This window comes from Brienomyrus brachyistius, chromosome 15 (genome assembly GCF_023856365.1).
Source record: "Brienomyrus brachyistius isolate T26 chromosome 15, BBRACH_0.4, whole genome shotgun sequence".
Taxonomy (NCBI): Eukaryota; Metazoa; Chordata; class Actinopteri; order Osteoglossiformes; family Mormyridae; genus Brienomyrus; species Brienomyrus brachyistius.
The window spans coordinates 6919148-6936890 of NC_064547.1; the positions used below are offsets into that span (position 1 = coordinate 6919148).

The 17743-nt window shown below is 40.5% G+C and overlaps 1 protein-coding gene and 1 long non-coding RNA gene across 5 annotated transcripts in view; one reads left to right on the forward strand and one right to left on the reverse strand.

Moving 5' to 3' along the window:
• The window catches only part of zc2hc1a (zinc finger, C2HC-type containing 1A), a 170167-nt gene extending 159683 nt beyond the window's left edge, over positions 1–10484 (forward strand). Inside the window, exons 2-11 of one of the 2 annotated variants that reach the window (XM_048976163.1) lie at positions 323–357; positions 1250–1323; positions 1949–2065; positions 2238–2273; positions 3920–4061; positions 4843–4994; positions 5098–5203; positions 7646–7751; positions 8233–8343; positions 9381–10484. In XM_048976163.1, the coding sequence (XP_048832120.1) occupies positions 342–357; positions 1250–1323; positions 1949–2065; positions 2238–2273; positions 3920–4061; positions 4843–4994; positions 5098–5203; positions 7646–7751; positions 8233–8343; positions 9381–9519 (999 nt within the window). In that variant the 5' untranslated portion in view covers positions 323–341 and the 3' untranslated portion in view covers positions 9520–10484. The remainder of the gene's footprint in view (positions 1–322; positions 358–1249; positions 1324–1948; positions 2066–2237; positions 2274–3919; positions 4062–4842; positions 4995–5097; positions 5204–7645; positions 7752–8232; positions 8344–9380) is intronic. The other variant, XM_048976164.1, reaches the window with a different exon arrangement.
• Positions 10485–10629: 145 nt separating this feature from the next.
• Positions 10630–17471, reverse strand: LOC125708554 (uncharacterized). 3 transcript variants are annotated; one of them, XR_007382498.1, is made up of 5 exons: positions 16464–17471; positions 14389–14528; positions 14106–14186; positions 12732–12854; positions 10630–12651 (listed from the first exon to the last, which is right to left on the reverse strand). It is a non-coding gene; the product is annotated as an uncharacterized LOC125708554 (long non-coding RNA). The 3 variants fall into 3 exon arrangements; XR_007382500.1 differs by having other exon boundaries at positions 16902–17470; XR_007382499.1 differs by having other exon boundaries at positions 16550–17470.
• Between the last annotated feature and the right edge of the window lie 272 nt (positions 17472–17743).

Sequence of the window (17743 nt, forward strand, 5' to 3'; positions counted from 1 at the left end):
TTAATTTTCAGGATATAGAGCAAATTTACTAAGGTCATTGTCATTCCTATTTGAGACACCTTTCTAGTTATTTAGTGCCACACCGCAGAATGACATGCCAACATGTGGATCTCATGCACCTTGCGCTGCAGTGCACGCCCCGCGAGGTGAGCCGACCGCATGTCACAGACAGATCTACACCCACGCCCCACCTGCCGTTTAAAGAGTATAGCGTGCAGCGATAGGCTCTCCGGCGAGGAGAAAACAGCCAATCAGATTCACGGATACATCAAGGTGCGGCTTCTTGCGGGACAAGCCCCGCTAGTTGCTACAGTAGCGGCGTCTGTATAACAGAAAAAAACATGGAGGACTTCGATGGTGAGGAACCCGCAACATTTATTCATTTATATTTCCGACTATAGCAGTGCCGAAGACGTAACGGCGTTGTTGCTGGTGCTGACTAGGTTTTCGGGCTTGGCTCTGCACCGTCTTTCTTTTATTAAGCCGCTAGATGGCCGAAGAATAATCTCCCCACCCCCTACGTGCTGTAATCCCCCGCCCCGTTGTTGTGTTTATATTCTCAGTATTTATGTTATTAGTCTACATATTTGGTTTATCCTGTAAATGATTACAGTTTAAATTTACGGAACTGGGACAGGTGGTGATGGGATGCACCCTTTTCAGCCCCTACATATTTAAAGACACATTTCACATTAATTCGCATTTAATTTGTATTAATACATGGTCTTATATGTTGACTGTCTGAATGTGAAGTACGTTCATAGGCAGAAGTGAATTCTGAAGCATTTCATTGGTTTGATGATTGCTAGAGGGCGGTGGCTGCTATTCTCTCAGGTAGACGGCCGGCAGCTCCTGTGTCTGTATGCCCTGGAATGTAATTACCTTACTTGGGGTGTGCTGCTTTTAGCTCTAGCCAGAGTCTTAATTACTTTAGATTTTAGGTTCTGTAGGTTGACTTAAGGTTGTAACAGGGAAGCAATGTAAACCCCGTGTACATCAACACTGCAGACCTTCATGAGACCATCTCCTCTACTTAACATGCTGTGTTGAACTTCCTTCGTGTTTTCTTTTTGGCAGTTGCTGTTCTTATTTGTTGCATAATTGAGCATTATTTAATGATTTATCCCTAGAGGTACTTCTCGGGTATCTTGGTCTGAACATGTTAAATCTGTAATCACTCTCCCTCCTTTTCTTATTTAAGCTGACTGAGCATTCAATGAGTTGCCATTTTATGCTTTCATATTTGCAGGTTCTGAAACTCCTTCCAATGAGGATCTCATTCCTTGCAAAATATGTGGAAGGCGCTTTTTTGCAAAAGTGCTTGTAAGTAAAAATGTGCTTCCTGTTTATCTTGTGTATTGGATGAATTGAAGTACGTGTGTTAAATATGATTGGATTTTGAGCTCTTACAGTTGCTGTGGTCAGGCACTGTTTGCTGGTTCTTTCTGTGGTTGTGTTGTTACCCCTGATTTCCTTCCACGGTCCAGCCACAGCTTTAGGTGACCTGGTGATTCCTTTTGCTCTTAATGTGTGAGTGGTTTCGCTGGCGGTGGATATGACTTGGTGTCTTTCACAGTGCACAAGGAAGTGCAGGGATACGTACAGTGTTCCTTTCCTTAACCATGATAAGCAGAGATTAGATGGATAAAAGCATGGTTTGCATGTTGTTGATGTAATTTATTGTTTTGGTTGAGTGTTAGTGCTGTATAAATGTGCATGTTTATGCTAAAGATTTAAGCTTATCTGCTTTCGTGGAGTTATCAAGGTAACGATCCTGTCGACTTCCAGTGCTCACACGGTGAGGCAGAAGCAGCTTATTTATAAAAACATGCAGCCGACTTGGTTTTTTCTAAACTATCTCTGTACACAGAGAAAATGGGTCAAGGCTTACTTTGACTTGTGTAATTGCTGTTTACATTTCAGTTTTTTTTCCTTTTCCTTTCTGTAGAAAAAACACACACCCATCTGCCAAAAAGCCTCCATTAAAAAGAGGAAGGTGTTTGACTCCAGCAGACAGAGAGCGGAGGGAACAGACATTCCCACTATGAAACCTCTCAAACCAAAGGTCAGATTGAGGCTCTCTCTCTGAATGGGGTTTTCTTTTTAGATGACCCCATTACATGGGATGTATGAATGAAGTATCTTCATAGGGGGCTGAATCTTTTAAACCCTTCCTCCCTAATGTTTAAAAAATTATTAAAAAGAAAAATGTTAAACCACTTCTGATTGTATTTCAGTTACACAGTACATCCAGCACTTCTAAGTCTGATAAAGTAAGTTGAAACGACACCTTTTTCGTTTTGGTCTCAAGTATACATTTTTTTCTGTGTCCGTACTTTTAAATTCAGTGAATTTTTGTCTTCTTTCTTTAAAAATGGGTGTTCTTTAGAAAAATCTCTTGCATATGGGAACTCCTTGATCACTTTTAAAATGTATTGTCTTTTTTATAAGCTTTGCTTTATTAAATCTAAGAATTATTCAAATGTTGTCTTGAAATTCCATTTTTTTAAATATTTTATCAATATTTGCCAGTCATGTTCCAGCAATATCAAATAAGCGCCACAAAGATATTAACCTCTTCTAGAAGCACATTGCCATCTAATGCTCTTGATACTCATCAAAGTGGGCTAAAATTAAACATAGTGGCGATTGAAAGAAACGAACGGTAGTGTTTTATCATTCTACTAAACCAGAGAATATAAACATGTTATGTAAGAAAAATAAAATAAGCATCATTGGGGCGAATGAATCTAGTGTGCTACAATGTTTTTGAAGTGTTTATAAACCACTGTCGAACGTTTATCAGTTATAGCTTCCTGAACTTATCATTCAGACATAAATTCTGTAAAGTTATGTATAACTTTTCTTGTTCAACATAGTCAATGTTTTGGTTAATTGACAAATAAAACTTGTTATAGCCCTGGTTATGACAATTTTACCCTTTTGTGTCCAACTGACTGTGAGTCATGGATTTCCAAATATCCTTACTTCTAGGAAATTCAAAAGCATGTGGTTTAGAAATTGCTAACTGTTTAAGTAAGTAGCTCTGATTTGCCTGTTACTATTTTGTTTTCAGCTGTTAAACAAGGATAAGATTGACTAATATTTTGTGTCAGAATTTTGCTGCATTAGCTTAAAGTTAATGCTGGTGAGTTTTCTCTCTCCTCTATTTTATCCAGAGTGCTTTTCTTCTGTTGGTTCATACCTCTCTCCATGTACCAGACAGATATAGGGATCGATTTCTGAAAGTTCATAGTTAAAGGTATTATTTGAGGCAGTATATTACGTGATGTTTTTCCAGTGCTGTGAGTGTCAGAGAGATTTATTCCCTGTATGTAACAGCCTCTATCAATTAACTAGAAGCATGTTTTCTTTTTCTCTTTTGTTCTTTTCCCCCAAAACAGCCGACCAGGCTCTGATGGATAAAATGCCAGTTATATTGACTGGACTGTAGCAGTTTCTGCTTTTGTGATCTTGGTGCTGCTTGAAATGCTCGAACTATTATAGTGTTAAATACAATAACTTTATTTATCCCTGCATGGGATAAGAACCAGCCTCCCAGCTGTGACCCTCTGTAAGATAAGCTGTTTGAGGATGATTGGTTATATGAGGGGATGTTAGAATTGACTCTCCTCATTGATCTCACAGCACTAAAAATCATGTAATTCGATGCCCCGTACTGTAGCTGATTGGGTTTTGAAGTGCAGGTTTCTCAATGACATCACCCCTTGGGAAATAACCATTGTTTGTTTTCCACAGTTTTGTCCATTATAATCCATAAGCTGATTGACTTCATTTTAATATTTAATTTGGCGGTCGGTGTTCCTCATTCAGGGTCCGCGGTATGCCCTTGGTCAGCCCGCTCCCCGATATGCGCCTCCGTTCGTCCGCTTTACTCTGTCCGTCTGCCACCCTTTAGGCCGAGCCACCCAAGAAGCAGTCAAACTGGCGCCGGAAGCACCAGGAGTTCATCGCCACAATCCGTGCGGCCAAAGGCTTGACCCAAGTCATGAAGGAGGGTGGCCCTCTACCGCCGCCCCCACCCCCGTCTTACGACCCCGGTGAGCCGAGACGCTGAGCCTGGCTGGCTGCTCTCCGCGAGCTTGTCTCCCTGCCAGTGCTGCCACTATGTTATTTCATCGAGGTGGTCGTTTGCGGGTTAGGGTTAGGATGTAGGTATGTTGGAATAATCAGCAAGTCTGGGGAGAGGGACAGCAGAAACACAGCTGTATTAACACCCACATTTCTTGCCAATATATTACACACACAATGTCTATGAAATGTAAAAATAAAATATTTAATTCTCAAATTTTACTTTTGTTTATCTTCTGCTGGTCCCTCTGCTGAACGGGGTTCCAGTTTTATCTTGTTTACACATCCTGATTTCTGATTAAACAGGACCAGTTGTATGCTGAGGGATGAATCCAGAATTTTCTAGAAGTTCTAGGCACCACTCCCCAGTAATTAGTTTGTTCTCGACCAGGCACATAGTTAGGTAGTAAAACAATGAGCCTGAACCCAGCTCAGAAACTGCCAGACCCTAACCCCAAAATTTATTTCTGGCTCTGGCCCTGAAAAGTATCCAAGCATAAATCCGACACATTGTGCTGTGAGACGTGTAGTGCACGGATGACCCCTCCTCTTAGAGAGTAAACCTCACCAGGTTGTAACTCAGTTGAAAGCCCCCCCCCCACACACACGCACACACACACACACGCACACGGTTCAGCAGGCCTAACGGTTCCTGAAGCCAGCACGTGTCACTATCCATGTAACATTTAACCGTGGAGAGATGGTTGTGATGGCGGATGTGTTCTCCTTCACTCGCTCGTGACGCTCCAGACTACATCCAGTGCCCATACTGCCAGAGGCGGTTCAGTGAGAATGCGGCTGACAGGCACATCAAGTTCTGCAAGGAGCAGGCGGCGCGGATGCCCAACAAGGGCAAGGTGGTGGCTACGGACAGCAAGGCCAAGCCTCCGACCCGGTCTCAGGTCTGTGTCATTCCAGTGCCTTGGGAAGAGGTTGGGCTTCTCTCTGGGTTCTGACTAATTCTGCCTTAGGGATGCCCTTATTTCTCATTATTATGTCCAACAGTACAAGCCCCCCCCAGTAAAGAAGGTGAACTCCCCAGCAACGTCGGCCATCCCAGCTTCCGCCTCCTCCCGCCTACCCCAGCGTTCCGCTTCGGGGTCGTCTGCAGGTGAGCCTGGCCTGAACCCCACTGACTAGCTCTGTTACCCCCAGGGGCTGTATTGTAAAGATGAATAAACATATCAAGAGTTCAGTAATCGACCAGTTACTCAGTTGAACAATTAACTGCATAGATGAGCTTCCCGTAGATCATTAAAAAAATTCTAGATCTGGCAGTTCTGAACAAACGTGGGACTGTTTTCTCTTTAGAACATCTCAGCTGGAGAGCAGTGCCACCGATGATTGTGAAATGTATACTCCTGGAATGGCCTGGTGGCTCCCAGGGACTCCCCCATTTGGAACATTTTGCTTCCTAGATTTTCTTTGCATTTTTGAACCATGCGATAGTGTGACTCATGCTCTCTTGGGCTGAGTGTGGCCCTGTGCAGCTGCCGTACAGTGCTACGTATCCCACCTGATACGCTCGCACTCTCCCACACAAAAATGCTGTTTTTTTTTTTTTTGTTGAAGTCTTTAAGACGGTATGGGAAGAACAATTGATTTAATTTTTAAAATGAAGCAGCAGCCCTGAAAGAATATGCTCTGGCGATGGAATTCACTTGTCGTAGTGGCCTAATTGCTTTGAATATGGTATTCACAGAACGGTTCTTAATTATCCTTGCAGAACATTAACATAACCACATGAACTGTTACACTGTTTACTTTTCAATTTCTCACATATAATTATGCATGCGTGCATCTGTACACTTGCATAAATGAATTTGAAGGGTACTTCTTGTATGATCTGTTATACTATATATAAATATCTACATAAATCTTTTATTTTGCAAATAAGATTTGCTCAGGTTTGTGGATTTTTTTTTTTTGGTTACATAGCTTAAATGTTAAAATGAATTTGAATCAGTAAATGACTACTGAGAACATAGGTACAGTACTGTGTAAAAGGCTTCCAAAGTCAGACAAAATGTTTGAGGCTATTTTTCTGGGTAGTAAGTGTATATATGCTCAGGAAAAAAATACAATTTAACATTAGAACATGTGCAAATTCATAGTAGCATAATAAATACATTAATAATAAATTAGTTAAATAACTCAATGGGGTACTGATTAGCCAAACAAGGTGGGTAGTTGTCCAGTCATAGAAATACATTGATATATTGGACAGTTGCTGCAAATAGTGGGGGTCAAAAATTGCTAAGCTGGCACAATTTGTCAGACATGTAGTTTTACGCCAACATGAAGGTTATTTAAACTTGTCTTTCTTTGACTGTTTAAGCCTTTTGCACACTCTGAGTTATTCTCTGAGCTGACCGCACTCTGAGCTGACCGCACTCTGAGCTGACCGCACTCTGAGCTGACCGCACATGGACCAGACTTGCTTCAGATCTAGGGTGGCTGTTGGCAGGGGGCACTCTGGCCAGTCCCTGGCATATGCTTGGCTGGATCTGGGGAGTATTACTCTGGCTGCGGTGATTACAGACATTTGGTGAAGAACCCTCTTGACTGTGATGTAACCTGTGGCACCTGCCTCAGCAGTTCCTGAGTCTGGCAGCACAGGCAAATGTTGATGGGCGTGGTGCAGTCTGGCAAGGTGTGTGTGTGTGTGTGTGTGTGTGTGTGTGTGTGTGTGTGTGTGTGTGTGTGTGTGTGTGTGTGTGCGCCTGTGCAGAGACTGGCTCGCGTGTCCCTTTCCTGTGGTGGAACGTTCTGGCAGTCCGGCTCTCCTGGTGTGGCTGGGCTTCTCTCCATCACTAATGCAGTATATATATATAGCTCATTACTGTACCTTTCATGATGCGGTTTCCTCTACTGGCAATAGTGTCCTAATGGAGCAGTGCCCTGATCCACAGGACACACTGAACCCAGCCTCAGAGGTGTATTTCGTCTGAGATTTACTGTGGGCAGCCAGTAACCCAGACCCTGTAGAGCTTCCTGTAAATGTGCGTATGACCGTGTTTCCAAGAAACCTCAAGATTTGTATTGACTTAGTATTGAAGAACAGGTTTTCCCTATTCTGTGTTAACAATTTGATGTCTGTATTATTTGAGTCAGTTAATGATGCTGAGTGAGAGTTTCCTAAATGTGTAACTTAACCTGGATCGGGCACTTAGCCAGGTGGTAAAATTATGTAACTGAACCCCCCCCCCCCCCCCAAAAAAAAAAAGAAATATTGTCCAGGTCCCATAGTCGGCAAAATCTACAGATGGGCCTTCTTCCCCCCTTGCAATGTACAGCAAGGAACCTATTGATAAGGTTGCTGGACACCTCCCCCCCCCCCAGGTTACAGACCTGATTTGTACTGTAGCTTAAATATTTTTCTGACATTCTTCCAATTGGTTGCTGAAATCCTGTCTGCAAAGAATGTTATTTACTATTGGCAGTTTGGTATTTCTGTTGAATATGCTTAGGAATGCACCCTCAAATATGAACCTAGCACTTGGCTCAAGTTGTGCTGAGGGAAACGGTTTTAAAGTTGCTTTGTTCTGAACAGGGATTCCTGTCAGCAAATCTCCCTCTGCCGCCTCTGTGAAAAGCACCACTTCTGGGTACTCCTCCAATCGGACCAACACCTCAGGCCTCACCAGCCCTCCGTCTGGGTAAGATGATCAGCGCCAGGGTCAACAGTCTGTGCGGGTCTCTGATGTTGAGCGCATGGTTCTGAAGGTGTTTGATGTTTGTATTTTAGCTTTGTAAATTCAAGCTTTGGTTCCACACTGCTTTAGTCCTAATTGCTGGAGAAGATGTTTACATTTTTTTTCCTGATAATGTCTTGGAAAAAAGTTGGCCAGAGTTTGCGGTATTATTTTTAACCTTCTCTTGCTCACGCAAATCAAGGTAACGATAATTGTTATGGTAGCTTGTTTTTTTTCTAATTTAAGTTTAATGAAATTTTGATTGATGGTCTGACAGGATGTGTCTGTTTTGTTGAAGAAACCTCTATCATATTGTCTTTGACATTAGGGCCAAAGCAAATGTTTGTCATAGTCCAAAAGCAATGGGATGCCCAGTGAGGGAAGCTCATGAGTGTTACAAGATGCCTCCCACCCAAGAATTATTTCATCTTTGATCTCTGGATAGGCTTAATATGAAATCCAGGACACCAACATCTCCAGGATCTTTGAAAAACACAAGTTCAACTGCTGGGCCCAACAGGCGGAAGGTCTACAACGCGGATAGCTACACGTCGAGGTAAGGCCTCTACAACGCGGATAGGTATGTGTCGAGCTCAGGCCTCTACAATGTCCATAGCTACGTGTCGAGCTTAGGCCTCTACAATGTCCATAGCTACGTGTCGAGCTTTGGCCTCTACAATGTCCATAGCTACGTGTCGAGCTTAGGCCTCTACAGCGTGTATAGCTACGTGTCGAGCTTTGGCCTCTACAACTTGGATAGCTACGTGCCGAGTTTAGGCCTCTACAATGTCCATAACTACGTGTCAAGGTTAGGCCTCTGCAAATAGAAATTAGGCCTCTTTCCCTGTTGGCTTTCAAGAACGGTTTGATGGAGGTACACAGGAAAGTTTTTGGCATTTTGAGGCATGGTTTGTACTCTGAGGGTACCCCTCCTTATTTGTAAGTTTGGTTTGATTGCAATCTTTGCCAGGATGGCTCCAAGGCATTGTCCTCAGAAAGATATGATGTGTTAATTTCCTTGTTTTGAATGTCCATAAGGATTTGTGAGCAGTGGAAGTTTGAATGTTTTCTTCTATATTTAATTGCTAATATTTTGTGGATATGCTACGTTTCCTCTGTGCATTTTAAATGAAATATTTTGAATAAATCGTCACAAGTACATCCTGTACTCCTGTACATCTTGAATTTCTACAAGTTTGTGTGTGTGTGGGGGGGGGATTGTATATGTTATATGCCCCACCAAATGTCCCCACAATGTGATTAAAAACCAGTTTTGTTTGTTTTTTTTAACCTTGTGGGGACTGAAAAATATCTGTAGAAACTCTATTTTATAATAATCTGTTACTGCAATAAAAAAAACTAAAATAGGAAAAGTCTTATTATGTTTGGCTGTTTATGATATGAATATAAACATTTATATATATACACACACAAAATCTGTGTGTGTATTACATTTTATATAATATTAAGTTTGTCATTCATGCCAAGTCAATCACCAATTTTTGGAGTGGCAAGGTTGTTACTGCAATAGCAGCATATTAGTGTAATTAGGTCTTTTAAATTCTCTTTTGTTCTCATTATTTCCCTTGGCAGGGATGACCAAAAAGGCAGCGTGGAGGTGGACCACCCCGTCGGACAGTTGACGAAGTTCTGCCATGAGTGTGGGACCAGGTACCCAGTGGAGAGCGCTAGGTTCTGTTGTGAGTGTGGGGTCAGGAGGATGTGCGTGTAGGCAGCGAGGTCCAAGATGACCACAGCTGTTATATACCAACAAAACACGACCACCCATTACACGCGAGAATGACATACACTTAAGTCCCTTTCGTCTCTCACCGATGTGTTTTTTAAGTGCAATATAATTAGACTTTGTTACTTGGAAGAGAACTGCCCTTAAATATACCATTGTTTAAGGATGTATATTCTTCTAAGCTACCTTTATTTGTTATGCAGTGCTATTGATGTGGAAATGGCTTGGAATTAGTGGAAGGAAGTGTTTCCGTTAGCTCGAAATAGCCCTGCTGCATTTAACCGTGAAAAGGCAGGATTTTACCGCAATGTTATCATGGTTTCACTGTTGAACAGATATTTCTTCCCAAAAACAGCCCACTATCTACATCTTCATGGGAGTTGTTTTTCCTTTATTTGAATGAGTATTTTTATAAGTTCTACAAACCAAGCTATTTCACCCAATTTTCAGATAGGTTTTTAAGTTATTCTTTTTTTATTGTAGGGACCTACCGATATTTCTGTGCTCAATTTTATTTAAACGTGTGCACTTTGTACAAAATGCTGTTTTTTTTTTTTTTTTCGTAAGTATATGTAAATAATAGTTTCTGAACTTTCTTGGTCTCACTTTCACAAAATTCTGTAAATTGCAGCATGTCAGAAACCCATAATGGTTTCATTATATATAATGGGTCGTCTTCTCTGATTTGGATTCACTAAAAATCCATGGGTATTATCTGGTACAGTAGATGTTCACTGAATAGGAATGAGATGTTTTGGGTTTTTAACCTTAATAAATCTCTACGTTTCACATCAAGTACTACATGTGTATCTATGTAATTCATCTTTTCAGAATAGACTGCATTTTAGGTGTTTTTAGTATGTTCATGTCTTTAAAGGCTGTAATACCGCTTTACAATATGACACTCTAACATAAGTTCTTCACTGTTTATTAAACTGTATGACATCCAATCCCTAAGATGTTTTTTTTTTTTTTTTTACTAAGCATGCCCAAAAAATGAAACCCCACCCAAATTAAGAAGCTTCTGCTCTTTACATCATTTCCTTGGTGTTCATCTCCAAAACATTTCCTTTTCAGATCGGTAAATAAGAAGTCTTCAGCACAGTAAGAACTTTATTGGCTACAGTTTTGCACAGTTCAGCTGATAGTTCCAGTAGGTTCTTTTGTCCTCACGCAGTAGCCATTAACTGTTATGAATGACAGATTCAGAGATTTTGCTGTCACCTTTCTTTAGCAGAGATAAAAAGATTAAAGAATTACAGATGATTGTTAAGCTGATCCTGTTTGACTGCACATGAAGCATGGAAAACTACTACATAGGAAATAATGTATGATTTGAAGTAGGCTAAGGCAGTTACAAATTTTTCCTACCAGTGAAACATGCCACAGTTTCTGAAAGTGTTTTCAAAAGCAACGTTATTCCGGTGTAGTGAAATCATGAAGATAAAATTCACCAAGCAGGGAGTGGAGCAATGAAAACATCACGATTTACTATAATACCATCAAAGGATAATTTGAACACATGGTGTGTTTATGAAATAATCAGCAGAATGTTCCTGTCTACAATAAAAGTATGAATTAGTCATTTATTCCATTCTGGTAAATTAGTGAGAAGTCACCTGCCAGCTCTCACTTTGTTGGAATGGATTTAGTTGGATTCTGTTGTTTTGCTGGAAATTACTATAATTTTCCTTCCTTGGAATCCGCTTTAGACTTGTAATATGTCACTGCAGATCCTAATTCATCATCTTGACTAAATAAAGTATTAGCTTATTATAGTACAACTCAAAATTGACCTGAACTGCCTCTCCCTTGGCGTTCTTCATCACCACTAACCTCATTACCAGTCCAAAGATCCATAGTTGACTCTGTTTGTCCCCCTGTTCTGTTGCTCAGCCACCCTGATCTATGTGCCTGAGTTACATAGTTACAGAAGCACACGTTGGGGAAATCAGGAAAGTAAGAGCACCATCCCCCGTTAGTTTAGCTTAGGATACAATACTGTGTTTGTAAGGTGCTTAGCTAAAGGCGCCATTATAAGCTGCACAGGGTGCCCGAAGTACTAAGGATAAACAGTGAGAGTCGTTCCAAACGGCGTCACATAACCCTCTAATATTTATGCAGATCATGCGAAATGTCCTTCATAAAAACAGCTGTTAATTTGCTGGCTAAACAAAATGTACTGTCACAGATGCAGTCACCTTGACTGTGAGATAAGGCCATTATATGAATTCAGCATATACTTTATATATACATTTATATCAAAGTATCGTATACTTGATAGTGATTCTACAACTGGATACAATTGACTATGTAGTTTCAAACATGATAAAATATCGTGATACACATAACTGTAGTTGGGAGAAGAGTTATGTCCATTTACAGGCAGGTATTTAAAAACGAAACTAAACAAACACCTGGTTGCAGGGGATAAGCAACAAGGTTTTTCTCTTCTTTTTTTTTTTTTTATGCGGAAGGAAGCTTGTAAGAGCCGTTCCTCTGAAGGCCTCATTCCCTTCGATGCCTAAAAACCGATGAAGCCTCACACCACCTGAAGCGTGGCATAACTGGATATGCCCGGATCACATTACAGGTTGCAACCACAAGATGTCATACCTACAACAGTCCAAAGGCCACCTCCGATGCAAGTCATCGCTGCCCATGACCTGCACTCGTTACCTCTCTCCATGCTGTTAGAAGGTCGAAATCTCTATTGTCATGTTTCGGTGAGTTAGCTGCATAGGGTAGCAGAGCACATGTCATGTTTGATGTCTGTGGTTAGGATAATATGATTAGACGCACAAAAATGCAAAATGCAGTGGTTGTAGCCCGCAGAGCTTTTTGCAGAATCCTGTCACTTGAGCTCATTTCCTTTGCTCCTGTCTGAAAGCTCCTGGGTAGCAGGAACCCCATCAGCCAAAGAGAGCGGTTTGCCCTTGAATCCACACGCCCCAAGCTCAGCTCTCAGCCTTTCTTCTCCTTCAGCTTGGCGTAGCATAAGCGCGTCGCGTTAATGACACGTTGCGCTCGGCAGAGTCTACAAAATTTGCAGTCTCTTCTCTTTGGCAAACGCTGTCCTGGGAGGTGGGCACATTCAGAATGTGTTCCGTTTTCATCCTTAGAAGGAACAGTCAGTGGGTGATTAGCTTTGATCTCTGTTTTTTTTCTCAATTTGATTCTTAATGAAAAGTTCTTACCTTTACGTCACATCCAAGGGAATTGTTTATAAGACTAATGAGTTTCTTTAGATAACAGGTTACTTTCTTATTATTTAGGTTTAGTTTGATGGTAGAAACCATTTTAAGAATGGAACTTCTTTCCTAAAAGGGGCGAAACACACATGAACGTAAACGTTTGTCAGGAAATAAGTTTAATTCACACATGAATAGCACATCCATCTGCTTTGGAGCCAGTCCCCGGAAGCTTTCAGTCTTAGGCAAGGTTTGCTGTGGGACATCATGTGCTTATTCAGTCAATGCAGACAATTCAGAGTCATTAATTCACATAAACAATGAGTATCTGGAATGCAGGTGGGGGTAAATGCAGGCTTTGCATAGGCAGAGTCAGATTTAAAGACACAAGCGTTGCCTTTGATGCTATGCTGCTATGCTACTCCAATTCACATGAAAGGTAGGAGGTAGCAACGAAACAAAAACGCACAAAAACACAATGTTTTTAACCTACGCTTTTAGAATTGTGATGTTCGTCACTTTAAAAAAGTCTACTGCACAATCTCTACTAGTGAAATTTCATAATCCTGTTTCATTGATTGATTCATTCATTCATCCATTTTCTGCCATTTATCCGGGGTCAGGTCGTGGGGGCAACAGTCTAAGCAGGGATGCCCAGACCACCTCCTCTCACCAGCCACCTCCTCCAGCTCCTCTGGGGGAACACCAAGGTGTTCCAGGCCAGTCGAGAGAGATAACCTTGATTATATGTCTACGGGTCTCTTCCCTGTTGGACTTGCCTGAAACACCTCCCCAGGGAACCATCCATGAGGCATCCTAAGCAGGTGCCTGAACCACCTCAACTGGCTCCGTTCGATGGGGAGGAGCAGCGGCTCTACTCTGAGCCCCTCATAAATGTCTGACTCCCTCAACCCCTCTAAGGCTGAGCCCAGCCACCCAGAGGAGGAAACTCATTTCTGCTGTTTGTAACCGCAATCTCATTCGGTCACTACCCAGAGCTCGTGACCATATGTGAGGGTAGGAACGTAGATCAACCAGTAAATCGATAGCTTTACCTTCCAGCTCAGCTCACTGTTTACCACAATAGACCACTACACTTTCCACATAACTGCTGACGCTGCACTGATCCTCCTGTCGATCTTCCAGTCCCTTCTTCCCTCATGGTATGTATATAAGTAATTTCCTACTGTACAAAAAAAATCTAATTTTATACAGTAGTAAATTACTTGTATACATATCAAGATAATACCATTTAAGTTTCAAATAAATTGAAAAGTAACTTGCCAGGATTTATGAAAAATGCAATGCATATCTGAGGCCACGAAGGCTCTTTTTGTATCTTTTGTTTTAAGCACATGATGTACACAAATGCTTACTTACATTGTTTTCTTCACACTCATGTGCAGTTGTTTGTTTTGTCTTGCAGGTCACGTTCTGTAAATCATTTGCAATTATATTTTCCTAAGAACAATATAATAAGTATTATTCAGTTGTCATGTGCCAAACCGTAATTGTTTTGTGAAATTATTCATTGAACTGTTAACTAGCATTTTATGGCACGATACAGTACAAACAACAAATTAATCACTATACATTATTGTTCTGCTTGAATTATATTGTAAATTTCATCTAAAATGAGTATACGGACATCCATCATACTTACAACTTTTTGTAGAACGGGATAAATAATATTGTTATAATCCTCTGTATAGGGATTCATTGACTGTGTATTTTCACAGGAATAAACAAGAGGCCGCAGAATAAGTGTCAACACATAAGTCCTCAAAAAAATCTGTTGGAAAGCTTAAATGGAAAATGAGACATCAGTATATAGCTCAACCCTTTTCCATAATACACATAATTACAGTAAACTACCAAAGGACCGATGTTGGCAGAATTTTTTTTTTTTTACCAAAAACACAACATTATATCTTACAAATACAATTTCTGACAATACAGGAATAATGCTACGATTGTTATTTGGAGTGAGAGGGACAAGCTAGCGACGACTTTAAATGGGCTGGCATTTTAACTTGAAGAAAGCATGCTTTAGTCATTCAGGACATTGCCAGACTTTGTAGAGGATTACTGTAGCTTTCCATGTTCTCAGAAGATCATTTTATCCCAGTCCAGTTCCTCATGAAATACTTAACCCAGTACTTGCTTTCATACACTATTCACCTTTTTTATATGCTGCTAAATGCGGAATGAATAACATTCTAAGCCATGCACACATTTAAACACATACCATTTTATAAAATACTCAGATACATGTCTGAGGAATATTTACCAAACAGATTTGTATTGTCTAAGTATTTTTGGAGATATTTCTAGCACCATATACATATGACAATATAATTATTCCAATTATGATTCCTATATAATCATTTAGAAATCCTGATTCCATTGACGATAAAAATGAATGGATATTTTTGGCACTGAGGTGCGAAGGTGATTATGAGGAAGATAACCAAATGTAGGTTTCCTTCATTGGTCCCAAAGCGCAAATGAGTCATTGTCATTTATGAATTCGATATCCAATGAGTCACCGGACCCTGTGACTGATGGCAAACTTCTTTATTTTTATATGTAGAATCTCTATCTGTATATGTTTCTTGCCCACGTGCTTCTCAGAATCTCATTTGGTTTCTTGTGCTGAGATTTGTATGCACATGTATATTTTTCATTACTGATCCTGGAGTATTAGTGACCAATGAAGAACTGCAAATTCGATGCCCGTCCTGTTATCTATTGACCAACTGGCCAATGTTTTAGCAGCTGAATTAACAGCTAAGAATGACAGTACAATTAACTATAAAAATATCAGCCTTCCCCCTCAACAAAGAGAGCTAAACTGAATCAGCTCATAAAGGAAAACAAAAGAGAATTATTAACTCACATCTCATTAAAGTATGGAAACAGAAGCCCCCTTAATCAATCTCTTTTGTGTGCCTGTTTTGGGTCATTTGGAGTGCCAGACAACTCAGAATGGGGCCCCAACTCATTGCAGGGTACACTTATAGGCAATTTTGTAACTCCAATTCAGTTGTACTCCTGCTGATTTTAGATGACATTGGGAGAACATGCAAACTCCACACACGGAGCCTCCGCAGAGACTCAAACCCTGGTCACAAAGGTGTGAGGCACCAGTACTAACCGCTGCTCCAAGACACCCCAGTCTCCTAAATATAAGGGAAATGTAATTTTCCAGGTATTAAAAAAAACGCAGTATTCACTGCAAAAACGGGCACCATGATAAAACATTTTAGAGCTTTACACTGAGCAGGTTACACACGTGTTTAATATAACTGCAGTTCAATATAGCGCCCCCATATGCTTGGTTTTGCACTCTGTCATTCTGCACTGTTAAAGCACGTCAGAAAACCTATCGAAAGAACCAAGAAGGAAAAAGGAAAAAACTGCTAAAATTGACCGGGGGCTTGAATTGCTCATTCAGCAGGGATAGGACTGCAAAGGTGTGGTAATAATGTAAAACATCTAGTACTGTCATCATCCAAGAGACACTGTGTGCACAGAATCACGGTAGCATATACGCCTCTTCCTGATTTTATATTATTTTAATTTTATTTCTTTTAGTAACTTCATTATTCATTTGTAGCAGGCAAACTTTCTCAATTCTGCTTTATCCCAAGGCCTGTTATTCACAGTGCTGGGTAACATTAAAATGACAGTTTTGACAACATTACGTTGTAATTTATGTAAAAATAAATCAGTTACCATCATCATCTCCTACTTCGCCGCCACCACCACTACAATCAACAGTATCTTTCCATAACGCCGTCTCGCTCATTGCGTATGTGTACCTTTGGTTTCCAAATGAGGCCGCATTTCTTGTAAATTCTCTTAAGTTTCCTTATGACTGCAAGGAAATCCATTAGGAAAATCCGGGAATCCCCCTATGATGTATATATATAGCCATTTCTGCAGTGCCATTATAGACTCCGCACGCCAACCTGCGCTACACCGGCTTAACTCCCGCGATCAATGGAAGCGCAAACCCACCACGGTAGGTCTATAACAACATTATCCATGATTTAAATTCTCTATTCACATTTTTTAAATCGTTTTCAATAAATATCTTCACGAGGTGCGTCGGTAAAGGTACGTCACTATTTTTAACTTCCTCGCTGTAACCCATTTATTCGGCATACTTACCATTTGTCATTTTCAAGTCATGTTTCCTAATTGACTGAACCAGAAACTCCCATTCCCACGCCCACTGGTTAGAGCGATGTCCATTAATGTATGAATTGTTGTAAGGATTTGTTACAAAACCGTCTTTTCTCGATTTTTTTTTTATTATTATTTTTTGGACAGTTCTGAGAATTTTTAAAAAAATCCAGGTTTTCGCAGTTTGTGCCCAGGAGTCGCTGTTCCAGCGACTTCTTTGACTTCCGTCACTGAGCGCAGTCGGTTTCACTTTCTCGTCCCGGGATCACATCTGCAACATGTTCCTGTAGCTTGCTGAGAACAACGTCCTTCGACTGGGGAATGTTTTAAATCAAACTTACGAAACATGCGTTTTACAATAACGGTGATATGAACGTGATTAGTAGATACTCAGGAAGCGTTTAAGCGTGGTTCCCCAGCGATGGGTTCATGTAGCAGAAATCATTCATCTCAATACCTTAAAAGGTTCCCATTTGCCGTCCATTGAACATGATGTTCCATGTAATCATATCCCGAATATATAAGAGGGTCAATGCGGGTAATTCTAAGTGTCGCAAGGATTTCCTAATCTTTCTTAGCTCGGGTCTTGTGAAATGTTAAAATATCCACTTAACGTTAAGAAACAAGTCGTAACTGAACCCAGGTGTTATAATGAAGTTAACCGTATCATATAATATAGTGTGAATGTATGTAAACAGGAGATAAACTTATTACCGAAATCGATCGTGGACTATTTGAGTTCCAAGTTGGAATTGAAATAATTTTTTAAAAATGAATTTACAAATTAAAAACCTGGGTGTTTTGAGTTTTAAAACATTTAAACCATA